The sequence below is a fragment of the Lampetra fluviatilis genome, chromosome 3 (genome assembly GCF_964198595.1).
Source record: "Lampetra fluviatilis chromosome 3, kcLamFluv1.1, whole genome shotgun sequence".
In the NCBI taxonomy this organism is placed as follows: domain Eukaryota; kingdom Metazoa; phylum Chordata; class Hyperoartia; order Petromyzontiformes; family Petromyzontidae; genus Lampetra; species Lampetra fluviatilis.
Window position 1 is genome coordinate 24,506,462 of NC_136277.1, and position 26,660 is coordinate 24,533,121.

Sequence of the window (26,660 nt, forward strand, 5' to 3'; positions counted from 1 at the left end):
ATTGAGCAGAGGTGATTTTATAGTCGTTCAATTGCAGGTGTATTTATATTTTATTTTCATTGCCAATTATGACCCAATTGTGCTCTTTTGTGAGCTTTTTTTATCAGGAGGTGAATAAACGTCTCCTTTATAACTGCTACAGGTGGCAACGGCCCTTCAAAGGTGACACAACAGAAAGGAACAGCTCTTCCCTGGCAGCTACAGGAGCAGGCTGCGAGTCCTGGGCTGTCACCAGTGTTAAGCTTCACTCAGGGCAAAATAATTTAATAGAGACTTTTTGGCACGCTCTAGCAATGCCACCGTGGCATTACAGCCACAGTGACTTGTCATGTCACTCCAGTGACATCACTCTAGCGTGGCCATTATTATCTGCCTAAAAGAGATGGAGATAGATGCCAAATTCCAGGGTTCTTATCCTGAACCCACATTCTCAGTGGTGCCGATTAAGATTTCCAAGTACAGCCATTATGAACATGCTGAGCCACTTGGTAACTTGTTATATCACAGAATGCGGCACGGTGTGTATAAAATGTCAACATACACGTGCACTTTATGGTGCGGTGACGTTTTACGAGGAGGCAAAGTTCATAATGCTTCCCAATGTTACAAAATATTAACCCAAGGAAGTCACAACTTTCTGGGCAAATATTAAACCGAATTTTAATGAACAAGGAGGAGCTGGTTTTAGGTGGCTCAGGAGGGGAAGCTCAGGGGGAGGCAGCTCCACTGAGCTCCTGTCTTCATGGTTTGAGCCCTTTGTCTAGATTTCTTTATATCTCATTGTGTTTATAATGGCCAAAATGTCAGGTTAACAAGGGCTGTGTCAGAGAAGCCAAGCTGGCACCCATAAAAGTCTAGGTTTGAATCTGAGTCTCAGCCAAGTGTGATTAAAATGGTTATGTGTTGTGAAATCAATGCCAGCTTGGTCACCATTGACAATTCAAAATGAAACCCATAAATCACTGCTTTACAATCATTCAGATTTTTTTCTCACTTAATTAGGCTGAAGCCAGCTATGAAGCTCAAATTTACAAACACGTGAAAAGACCGATATGAGATGAAACGGTCTTTAAACAATGCATCATCAAACGCTTACATGCGAATGGGTTGAGGTTTGTTTGTGTGTTGAATGAGTCTGTGCTGTGCTACAAACCCAGAGAGCTCAGTTCAATTCCTGCTCACGGCCAACTCCAAGGACGATTATCTGAACCGGTCCTGGGCCTCCCCTAGGTCGATTCAGCTTCAAATTAGTACCTAGTGCGGTGTGTAAACATCGCCACTGGGGAGACACTGGCGGTCGGGCATGGTGCTGGTCACCGACCCTGTCGTGTGCCATGCCGACCTTCATCGACGCTCGGTAACAGCACTTTCCCCAACAATCTAATTATGCTATACGGGAGATCTTTGTCTCTGTATGTAAGTGAGAAATATATACGCATGAACTTGTGTGTATACGTCCGTCACGTTACCTCTTCTTCTTTCCTTCTTGCCAAGCGCCCCTCCCTGTGCTTCACTCTCCATAGACATCCTCGCCACAAACGGGTGCTCGCTAACACACCCACAAGAATATGGTCAGTAGATCCATGATGATAATGATGACGATGATGCTGCTGATGGTGATGTTGCCAATGATAATGAAAACGATGCTGCTTCTGATGATGATGCTGCAGCTGATGATGACAATACTGACAATGCATTTTCTAAGCACACCCACCTCCTGTATGCTCGTTAAGTGGCCTTGGTAAGTTAGCGACTTGAGTCGGTGAAGAGAAATGGGGACGAAATGAAGCGGAAGTCACGCTGCCTGTGACCTTTGAACGATCGTGACCAAGGCAAGGTCAGGGCATCGTGTCTCACCTGCGAACGAGAGTGTAGACATCCTAAGAGTCAGGGTACAAGTACAGCCTTTTGTGACCCCACTGCTAGACGAGGGCCTCCCTAAGCCATGAAGTTCGTGGGGGATATTTAACCATACTTCACGATGCTGGCCAGTACGGTTTGGTGAAGATAGGAAGCACAGATGGGGAAGCATAGAAGTACAGTACAACAATGGATTTTCTTGCACTGAAGGGCCCAGAGTGTCCCTCCTCCAACTAACGTGGAGCAGTACTCGTCACTGTCCTTGGCCCTGAGCTGCCAGTTCGTGTTCACATCTTCAAGACAGGGGCAAGTCGATTCACAAGTTAACCACCATCGTTGTTGATGTAGACCAAATTTCCACTGCTCGTTTTTAAAACCCCAAGACAGAGAGCTGCTGTTGCCGCTACTGGTAACGACTGATGTTGGTATCATGAATCATTATCATCATGGGTTGACCTTTGATCAGGATTTGAACTTGCAAAAATGTTATCGTGAGTTGAGCATTCTGACCACAGTGACACCTGGTCAGGTATGAGTGATGAGAACCCAAAGGGAAAATTAATCTGCTTCTATGAGCTTCAACCATTAACAAAGACCACTAAGGAAATTTTAGTCTGGCTTTATGAGAGTTACATTTTATCAATGAACCCTAGGTGATCATTAAACTGGCTCAATGACCCACTGACCAATAATAAAATCTGAAATGAAGAGAAAACCCATAATAACAGGAAGTAGCGTAGCCTGGAAAACCATACATTTAAAAAGCACACGTAAAAGTGTACACAAAGCACTCAGCCCTGTGTGCATTATCCTAACACCATCAGCAGTTCCTAAAGAACTGTACTGTGGTCGACTTGTCTTCGTTCACCATTTAAATAAGTGTGTGCAAATGTGACCAGCTGACAGGCAGGAGTGAGACATAGAGAGATATACTTACTGTACATATATGTTTCCCAGAAGCAGACTGCAGCAGTGAGCATTGGTGACTATATTTTACCATTGAGTCCAAAGAAGCATGAAACCGGTTGTCTCTCTGTCTCACTGCTGCCTGTCAGTCGATCACATTTTCTCAAATTAATTTTGATGGTAACCTAAAACACGAGGACGAGAATGCAAATATTCAGGAACTACTAAATAGTTTTGCATAAGGGGTGAGTGCTTTTTTATACGTTCCTGTGAGTGTTTTTTTACTCATGAAACTTAAAAGAGCCTTTGTTTGGCTTTATGAGCCTCAGGCATTAGTACTAAACCCTAAAGAGCATTCGTTTAGCTTTATGATCCTTAGCCAATGACTGAAGCTAAAGAAAGACATTGGTTTGGTTTTATGGGCATTAGTAATTGACACTGACACCGAAGGGAACCATAGTCTATGAGCTTCAGACATTAACAATGAACCCTCAAAATCAAGAATCAAAATTCATCCCTGATTAAATATGTGTGGAGTGGTGCTCAACTTTCTCCACAGCCCCAAATCAGCAAGAAATATCCACATCGCCTTGCCGAGGGCCAGCCATACCAAATGATGACCTAGACTGTTGACTTTACACAAAGTAGTGCTGGTCATAAATGCAACATTTAAACATCTCAATAAAGTCATGCGGGACTGTGAAAGTGTACCACAGAAACAGGAATATAAAAACTAAACTAAAAACTATTTTTATTTTACCACGTCAGGCCCACAGAGCTATATAGCTATTTTTCAGAAGCGACTTGGCCACAAATGATATCTCAACGAAGTGGCTTATCACGTGGAGATGTATGGCAGCCAAATACTCTAAACGCATGTTTCTAAATGTGGAGGGGAAAACCGGAAGACCCGGAGAAAAATCCACACAATCACGGGGAAAACATGCCAACTCCAAAAAAACAGGCCTCAGGGTCAAACCCACGACCCCCTGTATACCAGGCGAGGTAGTTAACATCTCGCCACCTTGGAGCCCCATGGTGGCGAGTTCAGTGGCTGAGCAGCGAGTGAGTGGCATCAAATGACTAAAAGCATTACATTTAGTTTTATCCTAAATAATTCTGTAAGCCGATTAACAATATTTGGTGACAGGCGATGCATATGTGTGTCTGTATGTGGGTTCATATGCATGTACGTGTGCATATGTGGGTTAGGGAGTGGTAGTGTAGCAGTTAGCGCTCTGCGCTATGAACCCGGTGACCCAAATTCGATTCCCGCTCATGGTCAACACCAAAATTACGATCATCTGAGCCGATCCTGGGCATCCCCTAGAACGACTCAGCCTCAAATGAGTACCTGGTGCGGTGTGTAAAACATCAGCACTGGGGAGACAAAGGCGGTCGGGCGTGATGCTGGCCACCCACCCCGAGGCCCTTATGCAGAAGAGGCTGTGTAAGGGCCTCGACGCCGCAGAGAGCGGTGTCTGTTTTGACAGGGGGCGGCGAGGTGAGAAGGGAGGGATTAAGAATGTGGTGAATACACAGAAGTTGTGTGATTTATGAGACGCTTGACCTGATTTAGTGGTGCATTGTGTAAAACATCAGCACTGTGGGGCCAGATAGGCAATATCATGGACTCTATCCGATTGCTCACCCAAAATCGTATGACTAGACCGTATGTTCAATCATGTGACACTTATGACTCCCTGCGATTGGTCGCTAGTAAGTTTAAAATGGCAGTCGGTATACTGATTAGGAACATAATATCCCCTGATGACAAACCCCATAGGCTGTGTGTACGACAGATTGGCAGGGAAAACATGTTGTGGAAAAAAACCCAACTTTTTAAGCCAAAGGCAGGCACCTTCTGTTTCTTTTTCATATTAATTTAAAGCCACGTCTGAATCTGTTCACATACATATGCTTGAATGTGTGTTTCGATATGTCAGCGTGTGTCTGTGTCATTGCATGATAAAATCTGGCTGGGTGGTCAAAGCACTCGACTCTCTATCGTAAAAGTCGTAAATTAAGTTCCCAGTCGGGAGTCACCTCTCCTGACATGATGCTCATCAAACAGCTGCAGTACCTGCATCATCATCATCATCAATCCTCCGAGGCTGATAAAATGATTAACGACAATTTGTGGAAAGTCAACAGTTGCCATTGGGTGTATGGATTGCCTCGCCCCCGCCATAGTAATGAGAAATTTCCAGGGCCACAAACGGACATGAGCAGCATGCCATGATCATCTGGATAGAGAGACAACAGACTGATGATACTAAGTCAAATATCTATCCCTTATAAGAACCGACGGAAATTTAATTCGGAATATGATGAACAAAGAAGGCAGAAAAGTCAAATAGAATAACTTTCGGAGGGACACAACTGCAAAGCACAACAGAATACAGAGTAATTCCTTAATATTCGCGGGGGATACGATCCTGGAGAAAGGCGCAAATATTACATCCGCGAATATTAATACTCAAAGCTTATGAGTAAAATAGGTTCAGGGGGCATAAACAAATATTACCTATTTAATATGAATGAATACAAAGATAAATAAATATTACACCGTACGTTATTCCCACAGAATTGTAAATGAAAGCAATGGCGTGTAAATGGTGTGGCAGACAAAGGCAGACCGAGAGGGAGAGCGGTGTCGCGTGGGAGCAACTTTCACGCTCTCACCGTGTCTACATCGCTCCCACACCTCACTGCTTCTTGTCGGGTTAGTACAGAGCTATGGCCGAGAATATATAAAATACAACCCCGCAAATTTTAATTTGTCGCAAAACCGCAATTATAAAACCCGTGAATATTAAGGGTTTACTAGTAGTGTGTATATATAGGGCAGTTGTTGAAGGCGGACTGGAGAGCGGGTTGGGGTGCTATTGGATTTGGTATTTATTTAATAATGATTGGTAACATACTATTGTGTTTGAATAATACAATTTTCAATCAGTACAGATGAACTTCTATGACATACCTGCTATGACTAAGAAAATGTAACAAAAGCTGAAAAAGTATTGACAAAAAACAGAGAGACACATGTTGAGATGTATACTGAGAGACAGAAAAAAACCAACACATGGATCAGAGACCAAATGCTAACATACCAACTGGGGACTCGGGTAGGACACGTCGCCTGGAGGGTTGACGGCTGATTGATGAGAAGGTATGCAACAGCAACCGGATGAAGAATCGTTCCCGAGAGGATGACCCACCGCAGAGATGGAGCGATGAGATTAGTGCATGTGCAGGAGTGAGATAGATTTTGCCATCAACGAACCACGGAGGAGGGAGGGGGGGGAACCTTCATCCAGCAGTGGATTGAACAGAGTGAGTGATGAAGACGCTCAAGCCCACCAACAAAGATGGGCAGCATCCCACGCTTATTTGGATCGTGAAACAACATAACAAATAATTCCATTAATTTATCCAGGAAAGCTACATACATCTTAAGGCTCTTTCAGGAGGGCTATGAATTTGAATATTTGGCCAATTCCATTTTGAGTGTTGTGAGCAAACCAGAGAAACCGAGGAAAAACGCACATATACAAGGGGATAACACTCAAAGATCCAAACACATGAGGTCACAAACCCACTAGCTGTACTGTCATCTACTTGGCACCTCTCAGCCCGAAGCCACATGATCTACTCACCCTTCCCTTCAAAGCGATGAATCCGAGGCGTGTGCGAGCACGGCGTTTTTTTTTTATACGTAAGAAAAAATTACATGGAGCATAAAATGGATCCTTACCAGTTTCCGATGCACAGCTTGAAGCTTGACTCAGTGTAAATTGCCGTGATGAGTCTGAACAATTGGAAAATGAAAAGAAAAAAAAATGTATAATGTCCCTCATGTATGAAAAAAATATATCGTTGTGTTAGATAATGAAAACCCCGTGCGCTTGTGTCAGTGATCAGAGGCGAACGCTGTAAAATTACAAATCGCCCAGATGGTGAGCCCTGGGGGGGTCAAAGTCCACCCGGCTGATGTGAGGTCAAAGGCTGCTCTGAATGGCCCAGTATCACATGAGGCCTTTGGGCTGTACCATTCAGATAATAGACACAGGGGGGACATTTCTGGAGACACGGGTGTGGTCTGGAATGGGCTTTTTCGTGTGTACATCGCCCACAGCTCTCTTGCAAGAGCACCGAATAAGCTTATGGCTCGGTTACATTCTTGACTGAGGTAAAATTATAAGTATAATCATGATCAAGTCAAACATTTCAGTGCCCCTTGACCTTAAAAAGCAAGAAGCAGCACTCAACTCCATTGGTGGACCTGAGCTTGGCAGGTGAAATTCCACATTCTCCTGATGGGGGCTAGTTTGTTTATAAGATTGACAACCACTTTAGAGTTCCTAGAGAGTCGTGCAAATCATGTTATCCACTCCGGTAGAAATGAAGATAATAAAGATAATTTTATTTTGTGGTGGTTGAGGAAACAGTTAAGGAGAAATGGCACTATGACTGAAAATATATTCTTGAGGAACCTTTAAGAGAGTTCAGTCTTATCAAACTGTGACCACCTCATTTATGAATGCAGGGTTCTCAGTCAAATATGCTTAGTTTGTTTTTCTGGAGCATAATCTCCTTCTCTCAAACCCGCACCGGCTCTTTTATCGCCAGTTTTGCCAACTATGTGGAATTCTAGGTAACAGAATTATGACCTTGTGCTAAATTAACTGAAGCCCACATGTGCGCACAGTCTTCGAGGCAATCATATGGAAAAGCAATATCTTCTTGACACCTTAAAAAAAACCTGAAAAATTCCATATTCCCATGGTGGGGGCCAGTTTATCTATAGGATGGACGGCTACTTTCAACTTCCCACAAAGCAGCGCAAATCATTTTATCCACTCAAGCGGAAAGATGATGATGAGGATTTTAAATTAAAAAAAATGTATTTCCTGGATTCTATTCCAATTGTGCTGTCAGCGTTAAGTCGTGAGATGAAGAAATGTTCATTTGGATTTTTCACAGACCAGTGCATCACCTCAGAAAACAGTTTGCAGAAGCAGAAATTCCCAAATAATTCATAGATCCCTTCGAATGATCTCTGATTCAAACTATGGATGGACAACTGCCCTTTGCCACATGCCCTGCGATAGAGATGTTTGTAGTAGTATGGCAGTCACACCAACATTTAATTTAATTGATCCTACAGGGTTGGAATGCAGCCAAATTAAGTGAAAAATCTAATTTAATGTGACAGCTTTTTTTTTATCCAGTCACTGGTGACCGTGCTGAGACCGTCAATTCATTACACTCGAGAATCCAATCTAATTACGGGTGGCTGCCCAGATTCGAACCCAGGATCTCTGCCGTGCCAACTCATTCGTGCTCTGAACTCCGAGTCACCCGGTCACGTCTCCTCCTAGCACCTTTCCGAGTCATGTCTATTGACAAATGTCAACCTCCTGAGTGGCAGGACATCCATTATACCTGTGTCAGGCTGCATCAAATGCATCAAATTCACGCTGTCTGATATAGCTATCGTGGGCCGGTGACCTCCTGCCAGCAACGCCTTTGCCACTTTACATGGGCTTAACGTGCACCTAGCCTGGCACCGGCACCGTGGTGACATCGCCACCAATTAGTGGTGAATGTCGGTTGTTGTTTTGTCTGTATAATAGTACATGCATGGTGTATGCATTTGTATGTGTAAGTGTGACAAATACAGATGCATTGCTGACATTGTTATAGTTGGCTAGGTTTTTATACACCACGTGAATAAACACACGCACATTATACACAGCACACACACCTATACACACACCCAGTACAGGCAAAACACCACAATTACACACACATATATATATAACAAAAACAAAGAACCCCCGTATAGCCTTTAACAGACTGTTGGGGCAAGTGCTGTTAGCGAGCACCTATGAAGGCTGGAACGGTACACGAGGGGGTGGGTGGCCAGCACCACGCCCGACCGCCTTTGTCTCCCTAGTGGCAATGTTTACACACCGCACCAGGTACTCATTTGAGGCTGAGTCAACCTAGGGGAGGCCCGGGACCGGTTCAGAAAATCGCCACTGGTGTTGGCCGTGAATGGGAATCGAACTCGTGTCGCCGGGTTCATAGCGCAGCGCGCTAACCGCTGCACTATCGCTCCCCACATATAAACACACGTATTCACTCACATACTACACACTACACCCGCACACAGACATATACCCGTACACACGCGAGCTCTATAAGAGCCATAATATATCATTTTCCTATTATGTTCACTTGAGTGATCATGCCAACGATTGTGTGCATGGGCCATGGCTGATATGCATTTGTACGTGCTTGTAAATGTGTGTCTGTGTGTGTGCACATATATGTATACGGTATCGATGTGTGTGTGTGTGTGCATCATGTGCATGTGTGTATACGCATATGTACATGCGCTCTATCTTGTACATGCTTATATTGCATGCCCTTTACAGGTAATTATTGCGTGCATACATTTGTGTGTGTGTGATCGTGCACACAAGTACTGCATACATGTGTGCGTTGCTGTGTATTTAGAGGTGGCACGTGTGTGTGTGTGTGCGAGTATGTAAGTGCATGCGTGTGTTTTTGTATAGATTTATAGGTATGTGTGTGTGTGGCTGCCTAACGGTCCATAAGGATAAATGGGGGATCTTTGTCTTTGCGTATTTGTTTATATTGGTGTGTGCGTGCGCTGTACAGTAGGTAGGGTATAGGCACGTGGGCGCGAAAATATTAGGGTTGTTAAAGTCGTTAGTTTTACCCGCTAAAAACAGGTTACGGGAATGACACACACACATAGAAATGTCACGCAATACGTGTCACGTTTTTTTTACCATTTTAAATGAGAAACGGAGGGAGCTGCCACAGTGGTATGGTTAGGACAGTGGTCATAAAATCCAAAAGGTCGCCAGTTCGATTTGATCTGCAGGCGTGACAGTTGCAACAATGAGACAATTTTGTTTAAATGCCCCCACCCCCGTCTATGACCCCCCCCCCAGCTGTGTAAATGGATAAAACCACGGATTGTCCACGATCGGCCGTGTCGTGTGCGATGGGGGATCTGGTCAGCGTGGAAGAGGAGGAGCTCAAATACGCATCTGGAATCCGCTCGAAGAAATGGAGGCTCCTTCCACCAGCAGTGGCGTTGAGCAAAGCCATTGCGGGGCTGCACCCTTGACCTTCTCTACCAAGGAACGCGGGCAAAGTGGACCGTCGTGACATTTTTGAACGTTCGCAGGCGCCAAATCAGTGCACTCGTTGTTAAAATTTCACCGGAAGCCAATGACCGCTTCCTGACTTTTGCAACCGGTAACCAATTCTGGAAACGGTTTCTGTTTAACCGGTAGTCGTTTCGCAAACCTCATTTTTATGTTTGCATAAAAAATTCCTCCTCGACCCGTAACAACCCTATAAATTGCTTGAGGAGTCATTAAATGGCTGAGGAGTCGTTGGTTTACGCTGTGCAATTTATGCGAACGAGGTCGAAATTATTGAAAATATTACTCTTGACCCAACAATAAACCTGTGATCGCACACCGCTCCTGATGCGATATGATAACTCCATCTCTATCATTGTTGATTATAAATACATATCAAGTAAACATTTGAAAAAAAATATTTTCCATTGAACACACTTTTTTTTCGAACACACTCTATTTTGGTGGATAATTTGTTATCGTTGAATGTCAATGGGCTTTCGACGATGGTTGTAGGTTTATAACTGGACTGTTGATGATAAGGAGGAAATTGCATGGGTGTAAATGTCAGAAAATTTACTACCTCTGCGTTTGCCAAGCCCACAGTACAGACCCTTGTGTTTAAAAATAAAATATAGATAAATGTAACGCTAAATATGACAGTTTAATTTCATACGTGATGCTCTGCACACGTGAAAATGTTTTCGTCTGCACTGCCGTTACATGCCTGATCATCTCATGCAGGTTTTACTCTGCATTGAGATTCATAGTTTGGTCAGCATGGTTGCAAATGTTTAAAAAAGTAGGAATAAAATAAAACAAGAAAACGCATGCATATGCATGGATTCTGTAAAGCTTTCCAACATGCCTCTGTCCTCAGAATTATTCAATGAGCAATAATAACGTTACGTTTCAAGCTGCTTATCGAGGTCACACAGAGAATGACGCGTGACGTCGCGAGATGACGGCACAGGTAGTGACGCATGACAGCTGACATCTTCGGCCGTTATGGCGCAAGAAATTACACGAACTTTAATTCCTGAAGCCCTCTCGTGGCCATCAGACCTCGTCATTGACGTGTAGCTCCTGAACATATTGCCATAAGCAAAATACAATGGCGCAAGAACCAAGGCGAATCTTTTCAGTGCTGATTATCAGGTGCATGTTTTGGGCAACCGTTTGATAAATGTATCTAGGGTAAGTGCTTCATAGCAATACAACTGAATACTAAAGTTGAATTCTTATTGGAGCATCGTTATAAGAGTGATCATACCCCCCAATCCAAATTTTACATAGACAGAGCTTAACAGTGCTAATCGTTTATCCTTGGTTAGAAAGCTTTAGAAAGAAATACTAAATTGTGGTCTTTTGTCGTGAAGATTTACGAATGCATAGCGATTCTAAAGTTGTGTTGCCCAATATTTAATGGTGCTGGGTTTTTTCTGCATTTGCGACTCGTGATTAAACGTTGCTCTGCCTTGGAGAGCGACCTATCGGTCTCAATGGGCTATTTTGCCTGGTCATGAATAAAGGGGACATGAATGAATGAGGCATGTTCGTTTAAGTATGCTCGGGCAAACTATATGCCAAGACGATTAGCACGGTTGGCTACGTAGAAGTTCAAGATACATACGTTATCTTTCACGTTACGATATTCCATTATCATGTTGGTCGTCGTTTAACCAGTTTCTCTTAAGTCTTAGTTCGTATTTTTTAGTTTGAGTTCGTATTTTTATTTTATTGCTTTTGCACTTTGTTGCACCTCCAGTGCAACTAATGATTACTTAAAAGTTATTCAACTGCAGTTCACTAAGCATACATCTGCCATAACTCTTCTGATCATTGCAACTTATAATCTGTATTGTTTTTAACTCACATGCTGCCAGTGACACTGCAAAAAAAATTAAACGAACAACGAACTGCTGACGTTATGTAACCATCATACAGCCAATTACTCTGGTAAAAAAATAGCAAAGCACTAATTCAATGGGTAATTTCTATTTATGTAGAACAATAATTATTGTTTGTTATTCCAGAAATATTTTGTCAGGAAATGAAATACTTTAAAAAATATTAGTGACAATAGATAATCAAGACAATGGTGTTTTGCAAAACGGACAATCGGATTAGATTATTTTGAACCTTACATCGTACGATATACATTCGTTTATGAACTCGACAAAACCAATATCCCTACACATTTCATATTTAGTCAGGGTTTCGATGATCATATGAGCGATGGGGAGAGTGCTTGTTTCCATTGGTGAACCTAAGCTAGTAGTGGAAATTCCATATTACCATGTGGCAGCCATTCTCCCTGTACGATAACCTATGCTAATATAATACACACACACACACAATGACACCCCTGTAGGGTGTATAACATGTATTGCCCGATATGTATGTTCATCCAAATAAGACTGGGGACTTGTAGCCATCATCACGCCTGACCGCATTTGTCTCCCCAGTACCAATATTCAAACACAAAACCAGGTGCTTGTGTATGGCTGAGTCGACCTAGGGGGAGACCCATGACATGTTCGCACGTGACTTTGCCACTGATTTTATTCAAGACGGGGACGTGAACCAAGGTTACGGGGATAGTAGTGCAGCGCTTGATGCACTGTGACACACGCACACAGACTCGATCTATGGGCCTCTGCACGCACACAGTTTCCCTGCTCAACCCATAAAAGCCAAAGACCCAATCCTTATTGCGCTCACGTCTGCAGTTGTGAGCAGGGAAGACACACACACATATACACACACATATACATAGAGAGAGACATACACACATGCACACACATATGTACACACACGTCACTCGCACACATGTATGATACACCAATGCACTCACATGGTATACACATGCACACTCACCTATATTAAATGTCATTCACACACATAGATGATAGACCCACACACACATCATACGTGTAAATACACATACTCACCTGCATTACATTTCACACATACACTGCGTAGACACACATATATACATATACACAAACTAACCTGTATTAAATTTCACTCACATAGGTACACCATATACTGAATGCATACACACAGTTATACATACACAAGTTGTATACATACACCTACAGAGTATATGCATATACATACACTCACCTGTGTTAAAATGTCACTCACAAACGTGCATCATACACTGTTTACATGCACTGACACTCACCTGTAAAAAAATATCCCAGGGCCCAGGTAAGGCGTGTGACAGGGCTAGCTGTTCAGTCGCTCACCTTCCGCAATGAGCAGGCTCGCATTCTGACAGAAAACCCCACACAGACACAGGCAGAGAGAGAGGGAGAGACCCCAAAAAAATTAATGAACCACCCTCCCAACGTATTGCAAGCCCCTTTAAAATGTCCACTATATGCCTTTAGAGGCAGAGGGTGGGGGGGGGTTCCTGAAAGGAATTTAAATTGTACATTTGGCCAACATCATCATCATCTTGGAATTCATGACTTATTTTCACATGCTATTTTGAAGGCGATGCCACAAATGTAATTTTACGTGGCTTGTATGTGGGTATGTGTATAGATATTCCACATGTGCATGGATATGAACAACCTATGCGCGTGTGTACGAATATCCTATTCCGGGGTGGCGATGGCTATTATGCACGCCTGTAATCCAACACCATAGAGGCGAGCGTTGGTGGATCGCACACATGTAGTGAAGCTTCCTTCCCCTTGGGCGTCCAGGTCGCCGTACCCTGGCTTTCCAGGAGATGGCGGTACGGCAAGCGGATTAATCCTCCACCTGTTTCCATCTGTACGGGGGGAAATGTTGCTCGCCTCGCACGAATGGGGTTTATCCAGGTGCTCTGGTTTCCTCGGTGGCGAGATGTTGACTACCTCGCCTGGTGTACTTGGAGGTCGTGGATTCGATCCTCACCCCGACATATTTGGAATTTGCGTGTCTCTCTCCCCGTGATCGCATTCATTTTTCTCCGGGTCATTCGGGTTTTCCCTCCACATTTAGAAACAACATGCGTTTAGAGTATTTGGCTGCTAGAAATGTCCACTTGATAAGCCACTTCGTTGAGCTATAATTTGTGGCCAGGTCGCTTCTGAAATAGAGCTATATAGCTCAGTGGGCCTTACCTGGTATAATACTAGTTTATAGTTTAGTTTAACTTTTGTGCAAACGCTCGTTAATAGGCTACACGCACCTTTATAGAGCAGGGCACTATATAAAAAGCTGCAGAGCTTGGCCAATTGCTGGCACCGGTTCACCGCCTGGCTACTGCCCTCCCGCTTGCCCGTGGTTCCTCGCGCCTCTGAATCACAACAAAATCACTGTGCGCATTCCAAATGTGTCTATTTAATTATGCATCCTACAGTACTGCTATGCGTATCCTATGGGTGCGTGTACGCATATGCACTACAGTAATACGGTACCATATACTAACTACCCTGCACTATATACGAACGTATAAATATCCTACTTATGTGGAAGTGCATGAATGTTCTAAGGATCCATGCCATCTTTGTGTATAAGGAATGTCCTATGTGCGAATATATGTGTATTCATTTGCACGTTGCATGTGAATGTGTTGGTATGAATGTCCTATATGTTTTGACGTATTTTATATATGCTCTGTATACGTGTACAAATACCACACACACGTGTAGACGTATGGATATCCTAGACAGTATTGTGTATGCTAATGAATATCCTCTGTGTGCGTACGTGTGCTAATTTCCCCCGTGTTCGTATGCCTTTGAATACATATTTAATATGCGCTGCTTTGGCGTATTGTGGCTGATTAATAAATTAAAATAAAGGCATCTGTTCCACTACCAAAAAAAATCAAAGAACAATTCAGTTCATCTGCCTATAGGCCTCTCTGGGCCAATGGTGTTCGGCAGCATCTATGAAAGAATGCAAACTCTACACAAGGTTTAACTTTATAGGTCTCCACTGCAGAGTGTGGCTTATTAAATGCATGCATTTGCGTGTACTAATGTCCTATAATGTGTTGAATTCATCTATTTATATACTGGACAAATACACACTCACACTCACCTGCATTAATTGTCCCAGGGCCCAGGCAGAGCCGTGTGCTAGGGCTGGCTGCTCAAGATGCTCTGCTCCCACAACGCACAGCCTCGCATTCTGACAGAAAACCCCCACACACACAGGAAGAGAGAGAGGGACCACCCAAAATAATGAATCACCGTCCCAAAGTACAATGAGCCCCTTTAAAGAGCAACTATGTCTCTTTAGAGGCAAAGGGGGTCCCTGAAAGGGATTTTAATGAAGCATTCTGACAAACATTATTTTAAAGCTAATTCACATTTGAATGTTATTGTGAAGGCAGTGTAAATTATATGATTGAATTGTATGTGTACGTTCTGCCAAAACAACTCGCAACTCTGTGTTTTGGTAGGAATATTTGATCCAATCTCTATCTTTATTTTCATCCAATTTGATCAAATTTTATGGCTATGCTACTGTGATGGGTGCTCGATCACTGTGGCTCGTCGATGCCCTATTTCATGTTTCCTTTACGTTATTTGATGTAAATAGGTTTTCCTGCACAGCGTCTAGGGAAACTTGTAGTATTAAGACGCCACATAAATCCAAATCATTATTATTGATGTTATTGTGGTGCAAGACAGTAACACTGCAATGTAATGTGGGAAATGCCATCTGGGGAGAGGCTGGCACAGTAGTGGGCTGATTATCCTGGCAGATCCAACCGAGGTGGTAAGGTCACATCCACCACAGTATAAAAAACGGGAGCCCTGGCTTGGTGCAAGGGGCTGCTACGAGCCCTTCCACTGTAACTCAATTATCACTAGACCATGAAATAAAAACAAAACCATGTGCCCTTGGCCACACTTCAATTAGTAGAGCCAGAAGACTGAAATCCCACCCTCTGGAAATCTCCATAAACAACGGGCAACTGCTTTACTGCAAACACCGAATGACGGACGGAATGCAAGGGCTGATGAGTCAAGATTCCTTTGATGACCTCCTTCGCCACGTGACTTTAATCCCCAAGTGGAACATTGCGTTAAAACCTGGGTAAAGTATATTGTAATGGATGGGCCAAATCAGCTTTATGATGGCAAGAGGCTACAAGATTTATGTGCTTGTAATTACACATTCGCTGTTCCTTCACCGGTACATCCACAAGCAAGAACATCCACTGGACTATGTAGTGAAAATACAATATGAACTCGATACCAGCAACTACCATGGAGTTGATCTATCCGCTAACTTATGACTTGTCATCTCTACAATTCTCCTGACATTCTTCCAACAGAGGAGCAGGCATCCACCTAGGACCACTTTCATACCAGCAATGCCTAGATCTCCCCTGAGCTGTTCAAATTTGTAACCAAGTGTTTGATCACCTCTTGTAGCGAAGATTGGCATGTTCCCTCCTCCTAATAATGCAGGGAATTGGGTGAGGTTAAGGACTTTGTTCATACAGCTGATATGGAAGTGCTGCAACCCATGCTTATTTGAATAGTGAAACATAATAATGTAATCCAATTATCCAGAAAAGCCACGTAAATCTTAAAGCTTTTTCAGGAACGCCGAATTTTGATGTTTGGCCAATTGTACGTGGGCCGAAACCAGGGCACCTGGAGAAAATCCATGTGTAGTGACGTCAAGAGTGTCACGATGGTGGTAGCGCCAGGCACTGTCATAAGAGTGCTACTGTGCGTCTGGAACCTCTTTCTGGGGCCAGAGTGAGTACGGTATGCGTACGGGCCCATAGGGGGCAGAGTCCTGGTGGCAGCCTGAGAAAGGGAAAGTCAGGACGTGGTAGTGAGGGGGGCCCGGGGGGGCTTGAGGGACACGTGACGCTCCGCCGAGATCCCTCGGAAAGGGTCTCGAGGGGGGCGTGACCGAGGGCGGAGCGGGGCCACGCGTGGGAGCATAAAGGGGCAGTCCTGAGAGCATTCGAGGCTCGTCTTTGGAATCAACCCTGGGTGCTGCATCTCTTCGGGCTTCATTCCCCATCATGGGTCAAGCAGCATGCAGGCTGACCCATTCGTGTAGTTAACCCGCAACTCGCATAGTTAACTGTGTAGCTATCAATTAGCAGCAGAACCAGTGTACGTTTAGTTAAGTTATCCTGTTGGAGAGTTACTAAATAAACGTGTTGCCTCCAACTCATGTGTGTGCCTCCCTACAACACACTACACATGTACAGTAATTCAGATGTGTTCGTACCATCGTTCACAGCGACGTGAATTGGAGAAGATGCTGCCCAAGTGTGGAGGCCCAAAAGAAGGGTGACCACACACAGCGCTCTACATGGATTAAGGAATGTATTGCTGTGATGCCATCTACCAGCTGTCTAGGAGCCCAATTCTGCAACATCAATAATTTCCAGGCAGTCTCCCGTTCCCAGTACTAACCAGGACCACCCCTGCTTAGCCACTGAGATATAACGATATTGGGACACTCAAGGTGACTTGGTCAATTATAAAACTGCCCAGCATAGGGGCCGTCCATAAATGACGTCATGCACCTGGGGGGGTCAGACATTTGTGACGATGTGACGAGGGGGGAAATGTGACGTCACATCAAAATGCGCAACTAACCCTACCATCAAAGGTTTGTACACGAAGCCATTCAGATATACAAACACAGACATAATTTCAACCGTGATGATGGGTACAAACTTAGTAATCATTGGAAAGATGTTATCAACCATGCAAAAAAGATTTAACTACACATTTTTGGACCATCTTATCTAACAGGCACTATTCTCCAGCAGCATAACAAAATGCGGCTTTATCGTATTTAATTTACCCACCCAGCAGCATAACAAAAAGCAGTACTTGACCACTTCACAACTCCTCCTCCCCCGCAGCCCTTCCTGGCTCCTCCCCCCTTAACCACTATATAAGGTCGTACCTCTTGGGACTTCTCTTCACTTGATACAGGTATTTTGCTGTGACAGTTTCACCTGAAGACGGAAGCTTGTGTTGCCTCCGAAACGTCGTGATTTTTTATTTTTATTAATTTTAATTTCATTTTTTACCTACGTGACTTTACCGAAATAACTAAGAGTATGAATCCTTGCAGTCACGAAAGCTTCAAATCTAAAATGGTGAATGGAAACCCAGAACTGGTTAAGATATCACTCACCACTGCTGTTATCTGTTGCCGGGAATTGAACGCAGGTCGCCAAGCCAACAGCACAGTGCAAGAACCACTAGGCCACCGCTTCACACATATACCTACACAAAATAAAGACAAAGATCCCTGTATAGCACATGAGGGGGTGGGTGGCGAACACCACGGCTGGCCGTCTTTGTCTCCCCAATGCTGACGTTAACACACTGCACTAGGTACTAATTTATGGCTGAGGTGACCTAGGGGAGGCCCAGAACCGGTTCAGATGTCACCAATATTGGCCGTAAGCGGGTATCGAACTCAGGTGGTCGCGTTCGTAGCGCAGTGCGCTAACCACTTCAAACTCGCACCTATACACACAAACACTTACAAACATACATACAATATACCTACAACTACATTCTCATATATACCTAAAAATGCACACACCTATACACATACACCTACATACACGCAAACGCTCATATGCATTGTAAAACCCTAAAACCCTAACTGGACAGCCCCGGTATGTATTATATACATGAGCTGTAGTTTATGCTTGAGTGAACTGTGACCGAAAGGGAAAAAGTATATATGCGTGTATTGTGTAACCTCAAGTCAGTGTCAGGTTACTTAGATACCGACCCTGTTTGGCGACCCTAAAATACACACATCACGCCAACCAGCAGCTCACAGAGAGACGGGGACACGGAGAGGGACACGAAGAGACACGGAGAGACACGGGGGAAAGTAGTGAGACAAGGAGACACAGAGCAATAGGGAGACACAGGGAGGCGATAGGTTGAGACTCGGAGGCACACAAGAAGACGAGGAAAGGGAACAGGCAGACGCAGAGACAAGGAAACAAGGACACGTGAGCAGAAAGAGACACAAAGTGATAAACGTTAGGTTACACATACATACACAGAAACACAGAGGCATACAGACACTGGGAGACATACAGAGACTCAGGATACACACAAACAGACCTAAGTAACAACACAGACACACAGACTTAGGGAGAAAGCCACAGGAAGACAACTACACATGCAGACAGAGACACACAAATACACAGGGAGACAGGCAGAAAAAAACGTGGAAAGACAGACACACGCACACAGTTAGACTCCAGTAAAGACACTGAGGCACACATATAGATACACAACATAGAGACAGGAAGACAGAGAGACACATTGCGGCCTCGGAGGAAGGCAACACACCCAGTTAGACCCCAAGTAAAAACGCAGAGGCACACGGGGGCTTAAAAGCAGAGGCAGAAAGACAGCGACGCGCAGAACTTGGAGACATGGGGCCACCAAGTCCACCTCGCTGCCAGGAGATGGAGCGCGAGGCGAAACCTTCCCCGCTGTATCCCTGCACCCCGGAGAATCCCCTGGAGGTGGAGGAGGTTATGCAGTGCTATGTGTACGACTCCCAGGGCCTGGGCGTCACCTTCAGCAGCCTCTTCCCGCAGCACGGCACGACCATCGTCATCCTCGTGCGGGTCAGTGGGTCAATCGGTCAGCGACCGGGGCCAGGCGGTCGGTGAGTGAATAATTCAGCGGGGTAAAGAGTAAACATCTAGATGGAGAGGTAAGTCGGTGGATCAAAATAGTACATAAGTGGGGCAAGAGCTTATATTCAAGGGGTCAGACTATCAGTGGGAAGTTTGGTAAGGCAGCAACTGAGCCAAGAAGGAGTGTCATTGGGTCAAGCGGCCAGTATGTCAATAATAGCTGGTTCAGTGGTTCAATGAGTCAACAACTGGGTCAAGTAGTCAGTGTATCAGTGGGGAAATAGGTCAGCATTGCAAGGATAAGAAGTGAGTTTCTGGCTAGGTCAACGGGGTGACTGGTGTAATAGTAAAGAGGTCAGAAAAGAACTGGGTCAATGAAAAATAGGTTAAGGCACTATGCAAGGAGGTGGGTTCGTTGTATTAATGCACAGTGTGTGAGAATGTTTGTACGTATACGTATGGAGTAAAGTCAAGTCAATTTTATTCTTGTATGGATGTGTGAATGTGCCTGTGTGTGCGTGGCCTCAAAGTGCATCTAGCCTGGCACAAGTGCCGTGGCGACGTCAATGACAGGTGTTGTTGTGTGTACGTGTGAGTCTATATTGATTAATGTGTGCATGTATGTGTGTGTGTACAGCACTTCTTATGCTACGCATGTCAGGAATATGTTCAAGATCTCAGTCGAATTCCAGAAAATCTTCTCCAGGTGATACACTGTCAAAACACACGCACTCATACGTACACACAACGATTACGATCACTTACGTATCCTTAAAGTCAGTTGGGGCAAGTGTTATTAGTACACATGCAACAATTCACCTTCTTTACGATTCGATTATCACAATTTGGGTTGATGATTAATTTCAATGAATCAATTGGCTTTGCCGCTGTGGTGCATGTAGCACCTCTAGTGGATGCAGGGGTCATTATGGGCGGTCTCGTGGTCTCGCGATCTCGTGGTAGCCGCTTGTTGCGAAGCCTCACGGTTCGAATCCAGTGGCCTTTTTTTTAAATTAATATAGCGGTTGGCGAGATGTTAACTACCTCGCCTGGTATGCAGACGGTCGTGGAGTTTGCATGTTCTCCCCTTGGTTGAGTGGATTTTTCTTCGGGTCCTCTGGTTTTTCCCTACATATTTAGAATAAACACGCGTTTAGAGTATTTGGCTGCTATAAATTTGCACGTGATAAGGCAGTTCGTTAATCTATCACTTGTGACCAGGTCGCTTCTGAAAAAGAGCTATATAGCTCAGTGAGCCTTACGTTGTAAAATAAAAATGTGTTTAGGGTGTATTTACCACAAAAATAGGCGCCGTCTACTTTCGCAGTGTATTTGTGTGAAGGCGTCATCGTCCACATTTTAAAACTTACACCCAAATTACTCAATGGGGATGATACATAGCAACCACCGCGCCCCCCGGTTGTGATAAGTTGACAGGAATCTTCCTGAACAAGAGTCACGAGACTCAGTGAGGCTTACCCGGGGAAACAAGTGTGATCATAACAACAACAAATACATACATAATATGCGCCCATTGTATACACCGTAATAAAATTGAAAATAATCCATTCTTACGATCAATTATTTGGTTCGTGTTTTGCGAATGTAATAATTGAGTTTAATTTGATACCTTAAGACCGGCGTTATGGAATTGTGTAGGCAGCACCAGCTGACTGTCTCCATAGCGCAGCAAGTAAAAAACATACTGGGTTATTGTATCATGCTGGATTTGACCCAGAGGAAACCCAGGTCAGATTCAGATGGTATTTGTCACTGATGTTAACTCTAACTGGGTTTTGTACCCAGGGGGGCGAGTTTCATAGCGCAGTGCACGAACCACTACATCACCGGTCCACACCATACACAAAGACAAATGTACACATACCTACAGGAACACACATAAATACAAACACTTACCAATACTCGCCATTCGCCACTAAGTGACGGTCACGTCACCATGGCGACTGTGCCAGGCCAGGTGCACTTTGAGGCCACATGAAATGTTGAATGCTCGCTGACAGGAGGTCAAGGGACGGACCCATGTACAAATATACATGCATGCATGTACTGTTTGTGTCTAAATGCATAATAATGCCCTTTATTTATCCAAGGGCTCTTTTTCACGAGAGTCCTGCATCGGGATTTTGCCAAATCAATCAACACGATAATTACCCAGAGCTTTTGTCATCTATTCCCTTACTCCTCCCCCAGCGGCCAAAAAGCAATGTCTAGGGCAACAAATAACAACAACAACAACTACGGTCACTGGGGGGGTCGTGTGACAGTCAAAGTGTTAATGAGCATTTTGGCCGAAGGGAGGAAATCAGAGTGTCTAGAGAAGACGATCACCGCATCGCCGCGCTTTCAAGATGCGCTTCTGCGGCCGTCTGGAACATTCTTCCTTTCGATATTAGGAAGCCACTGGAGCTTTGTACGTTTAAATGATCTAGATTGAAAGCTCATTTCTTTAGAACTCCTTTTTGTGTTTAGTTTCTTGTCCTTCCCCCACACCTCCGATTAGCTTGGTTGGCTACGTAGGGCGCGAAAGAAGTTCAACATTCATACATACAAAACCAAAGCATACACGGGCAGAGCACTCAAAGGTACAGATAGACTGATTCAGACATTCATTCCTGTGATACCATCTCCTGGCCACGTCACAACCCGAGCCTTAACATCTGCTATTCCTCGACAGTCTCCCATATAATTACCAGCCAGGCTCACACCTGCTCAGGTGTCAAATTCCGAAGTGATCGGGCACACTCATGGTGAAGCACCCATATGCCTTCGCATACACATTTATCATGTATATGCACACATGTTTGTGTACATTTGTGTAAGTATTTCTGTGTGTATTTACGTGTGTGCATGTGCGTGTTTTTTTTTGTAGGAGGCAAACGTACGGTTGGTGGTTATTGGTCAATCTATGCCACGTCATATTAAGGTAAAAAAAAAATCCAAATCCGATATAACCCTCGCCTCATCCAACATGCACCTCTCGTCCAATCTCATATTACACAGAACCCAGGGAAGTGTTGTAGATGTAATTGGGAAAAATATCATCCCATCTCATTTGGACAGAGATCTCAGGTAAATGTTGAGAATGTAATGAGGGATAGAAGTTTGTGATGAGTTGGACGTGTGTGTAGGATAGAGGGTGGAGGTTACTGAGATGGTATTAAAATGACACCCATAGGCTGCCGACCAAGGGGAAGATCTAAAAGCAGAGGCTGGTGGCAATGATACCATAAATGCGTACCTTAAAGGACGTGTCGACCCATGTTGTAACAAGGGGACGACCTGAAGCACAGACCATGGAGTTCAGGTGTCGACTCTGCAACAGCTGTGGGATCTGGCAGGAGGAGGGGACGCAATGGCGAGGTGTAGGGGCATCAATGGAATTGGATAACCTCTTGTCCCAGACCATGTCTCAAATTTGTCTCGCGTGATATTTCGTGTTTCATATGGAGCAGCGATTCCGTGAACTCACGGGTTACAGGCACGAGCTATTTGTGGACCCAGATCGAGACATTTACAAGGCACTTGAACTCAAGATGGGAGAGGATGTTGACAAGATCTGTAAGTGTCTTCCTACACCTCCGTGTTCTCTCTTCTCCTCCCCATGTGTTTCCTTTGTTCCCTTCGTTTCTTCCTTCATTTTCTTGTCACTATTTTCAACTCCGAGGTCTCTCTTATCATCCATATATTCTTCCAATAACACCCCCATATCTCCATTCTCCTCTATATGTCTTTCACTGTCATATATTCCCTCCTTTCCCACACCTCCCTTCTCTTCCCTGTCTCCCTTATCTTCTCCCTGTTTCCCTTATCTTCTCAGTGTCTCCCTTCTCTCCATATCTCCCCCTTCTCCCTCTGTTTCTTTCCTTTATCTCCCCCTATGGCTCCCTTCTCCTCCATGTGTCTATTTTTTGTTTGCTTTCCCAAGTCTCCACAATCCTCACGTCTTCCTTCTCCTCCCTGTTATATCCCCCCTCCCCTCGCCCCATGTTATCATTCTTTAATCCATGTTTCCCTTCTCCTTCCCATATCTCCACACAGATAAAAGTCCCCATGTCCACTGCGGGCTGTGGTGGGGGGTGGCTCGAGGTCTGTGGAGAGCCATGTGGAGCGAAAGTTTTGATTTCCAGGGGGACCCGAAACAACAGGGAGGTGCCTTAGTGCTCGGGCCAGGTCAGAAGAACCGTCACCCTAATTGTAACACAAACTCCAATACTAACCATAACCTTGACCCCCAACTATATAACAATGACCCTAACTCACACTACAACTGGTGTCAAATGCAATTTAAAAAAAAATGGTTGCAGTGTTCTCAACTGCGTTGCTCAATTGAATGTTCTACAACTCAGAGTGAATCTTGATTTGAAGCTTTCGTGACTGCGTGAATCCATTAAAACGTCGTGATCTATTATTTTTTCTACCTACGTGACTTTACCGAAAGAACCAAAGAGTATGAACTCAGAGTGACTACAAATTGTTCTCAATAATTTCATTCTTTTGCGATTGCACACGCAGCAGCACTGCGATTGGCTGGATGTGGGTTAATTGACCATGACAGTATAGAAATGCTTCATTCATTTTTATATATTATTTTTCAGTGAAAGTAATTAATTTAACTCATCATTTTTTTCTTCTGTATTTCAGTAGTTCATAAAAAGCATATACAGTGTTTGTTTAAATCCATAGACCGAGCAGGTGCCTTTCCTTACCTAGCTCCCCTGCCCTACGTGTGCGAGCCCCTTTGGGTTTGGCTTCCAGGTGAGAAGGGTGGAAAGAGGTCAAGCCTCAGGTGTTCTTTCCTGTAGCTGTGTTCATAATTAAAGACAATGGTTGTGATTGACCGCAATGGATCAATATAAAACAAACAAACCATTAACAGTGTATTACATGGGACGCTGTGCAACATTTGAGGATTGCAACAAATTCACGCGCAGGAAATTTGCTCCATTTCATTTCAGTTTAACTCTTCTCAATAACCCTAAACCCAGATACTTTAACTACAACATCAGCCCTAACACTAACCCAAATATTAAATCCATCCAAAATCCTAACATTAAACCTTCTCGAATCATACCATTATCCCTAGACCCTATTTTAAAAACCAAACAAGGCCATAATATTAACCCTAACCCTATTACAAACCCTCACATTAACCCCAAAAATAAACCCAACTCTCATCTAAAAACGAAACAAAACATTAACCCGAACCTTAGATAGTTTCTCCTGTTTCTGCTACTGCTCATGAAGATGATTATATTGCTCCTACTGCTGCTGATGCCCATGATGACCATGACAAAGATTTTTCGATTTAAAGCTTTCGTGACTGCAGGGATTCATCTTCTTGGTTCCTTCGGTAAAGTCACGTAGAAGGAAAATAATAAAATAATAAAAATATAACATTATAAAATACAATTCTCACGACGTTTCGGCCACAACGCAAGCAGCCTTCTCGACAGACCTGTTCTCCACCTGAAGACGGCTGCTTGCATTGTGGCCGAAACGTCGTGATAATTATTTTATTATGTTTTATTTGTATTATTTTATTATTTTCCTTCTACGTGACTTTACCGAAAGAACCAAGAACATGACGAAGCTGCTGAACGCTGTGCCGGGTTGCAGGAGGCCGCGTGCTCTTCTCCCACCGCGACGAGGCTGTGCTGGATCACACGCCCATCAACCGCCTCCTCGTGGTCGCCGGAATCCCCCCCGTGGACTTCACACACGGACACATGGTCAAACACGTGTGACCCTGACCCTTGACCCCTGACCCTACAGGAATCTAATACTAACCCAATATGAACGCTGAACCTACTATAAATCCTGACACTTATTCCTTAAAGCTGATCTTGAGTCGTTGAGGATGGAAAGAGTCAAGGGCAAGGCCGTCGTGTCTTGGAAATATTAGCAGCGTTGGTATTAGTGTTTGAATAGTAAGTGTAATATCAGTGTAAGCAATAGAAACACTGCAGTGATATGAGCCTTATGCAAAATACAATTGTTTACCAACTTCGTGTGCATTATTTTCATAAAATAAGCAGCTGAACTTTAGAGTTTTTATTTATATGATGTCTGGAAGGCCAATAGGCTGGTGGACTGAGTTAGTTTGCGTGGAGAGATGGATTTTTGTTTACTGATGATGTACTGTTAGTATAGTAATACTAACAATCACCCTAAAGCTAGAGATAGCATTGACCCTAACCATCACCATGAATCTAACAGCAGCTCTTATGTTAAACCAAACCCAAACACTAACTCTGACTCTAACCCTAACATTAAAACATGAGCGCTAACCCTATCACAGCAAAGCAAAACTAGACCCAGACACGGACCGTAACACTAATCCGTAACATAGAAAATTATTCGAACACACTGGCCTTAAAATGGACCACAACCATTACACGCACAATCACTGAGAAAACTCTAACCCTAACTAATACTGGTCCGAGCTAACATTAATATTGACACCAACCCAAACCTTTCTAGGGTCATCCCGTGAGTGTTCACCAGGGGGCAGTATTGGCCTAATCCGTGTTCATAAACAAAGATGCCAATTTATCCTTGTAGACTGGCAGCCTATTAATGATGGCACGGTTGCCTAGCTACTCCTGCATTCCCAGTACTATTCACACTCTGCACCAGGTACATACCCATTTAAGGCTGAATCGACCTAGGGGAAGCACAGCGCAGGTTTACATTATAGCCACTGTTGTTATCGACTTCTGTTCATTGGGTTCGCAATGCCAAGGAAACCAGCGTGACACACACACCCTAGTGTAAGAGAGACACAGGAAATACCACATTAATATGAGTCAAGTATGTTCTTTACATATTCCTCTTCGTACGTATGGAGTGCTGCAGAGATAAGCAACCGATTTTTAGAACAGCAACACGTGTTATAAATGTATGTCTAAGTGCTTTAGATTTTCAATGGCAGCGTTTGCAAGCTTTAGGAATTAAAACACAACCAATGTGGAATTCTATGCAATGTATGGTGCTCATTTTACATACTACTGTATGTACATAATATATGATCGGGATCACCCTGTGAATGATAATGAAGATGCTGC

General features: G+C 44.0%; 2 protein-coding genes across 7 annotated transcripts in view; one reads left to right on the plus strand and one right to left on the minus strand.

Moving 5' to 3' along the window:
- LOC144949432 (disabled homolog 1-like) overlaps positions 1–15,138 on the minus strand; it is a 36,023-nt gene extending 20,885 nt beyond the window's left edge. For 4 of the 6 annotated variants that reach the window (XM_078879402.1, XM_078879394.1, XM_078879389.1 and 1 more), the window contains exons 1-5: positions 15,003–15,138; positions 13,147–13,235; positions 6,524–6,577; positions 1,715–1,857; positions 1,470–1,549 (exon numbers count right to left, since the gene is read on the minus strand). In XM_078879402.1, coding sequence (XP_078735528.1) covers positions 1,470–1,527 — 58 coding nt within the window. In that variant the 5' untranslated portion in view covers positions 1,528–1,549; positions 1,715–1,857; positions 6,524–6,577; positions 13,147–13,235; positions 15,003–15,138. Of the gene's footprint in view, positions 1–1,469; positions 1,550–1,714; positions 1,858–6,523; positions 6,578–13,146; positions 13,236–15,002 lie in introns of those variants that run through there. The other 2 variants (XM_078879388.1, XM_078879417.1) reach the window with 2 other exon arrangements.
- A 4,227-nt stretch (positions 15,139–19,365) lies between these two features.
- Positions 19,366–25,408, plus strand: PRXL2C (peroxiredoxin like 2C). The gene is made up of 6 exons (XM_078879427.1): positions 19,366–19,563; positions 20,213–20,281; positions 22,466–22,519; positions 23,049–23,154; positions 23,635–23,766; positions 25,213–25,408. The coding sequence occupies exons 1-6, from the start codon at positions 19,366–19,368 to the stop codon at positions 25,338–25,340; spliced, it is 687 nt and encodes a 228-aa protein (XP_078735553.1). The 3' UTR covers positions 25,341–25,408.
- The last annotated feature ends 1,252 nt before the right edge of the window (positions 25,409–26,660 follow it).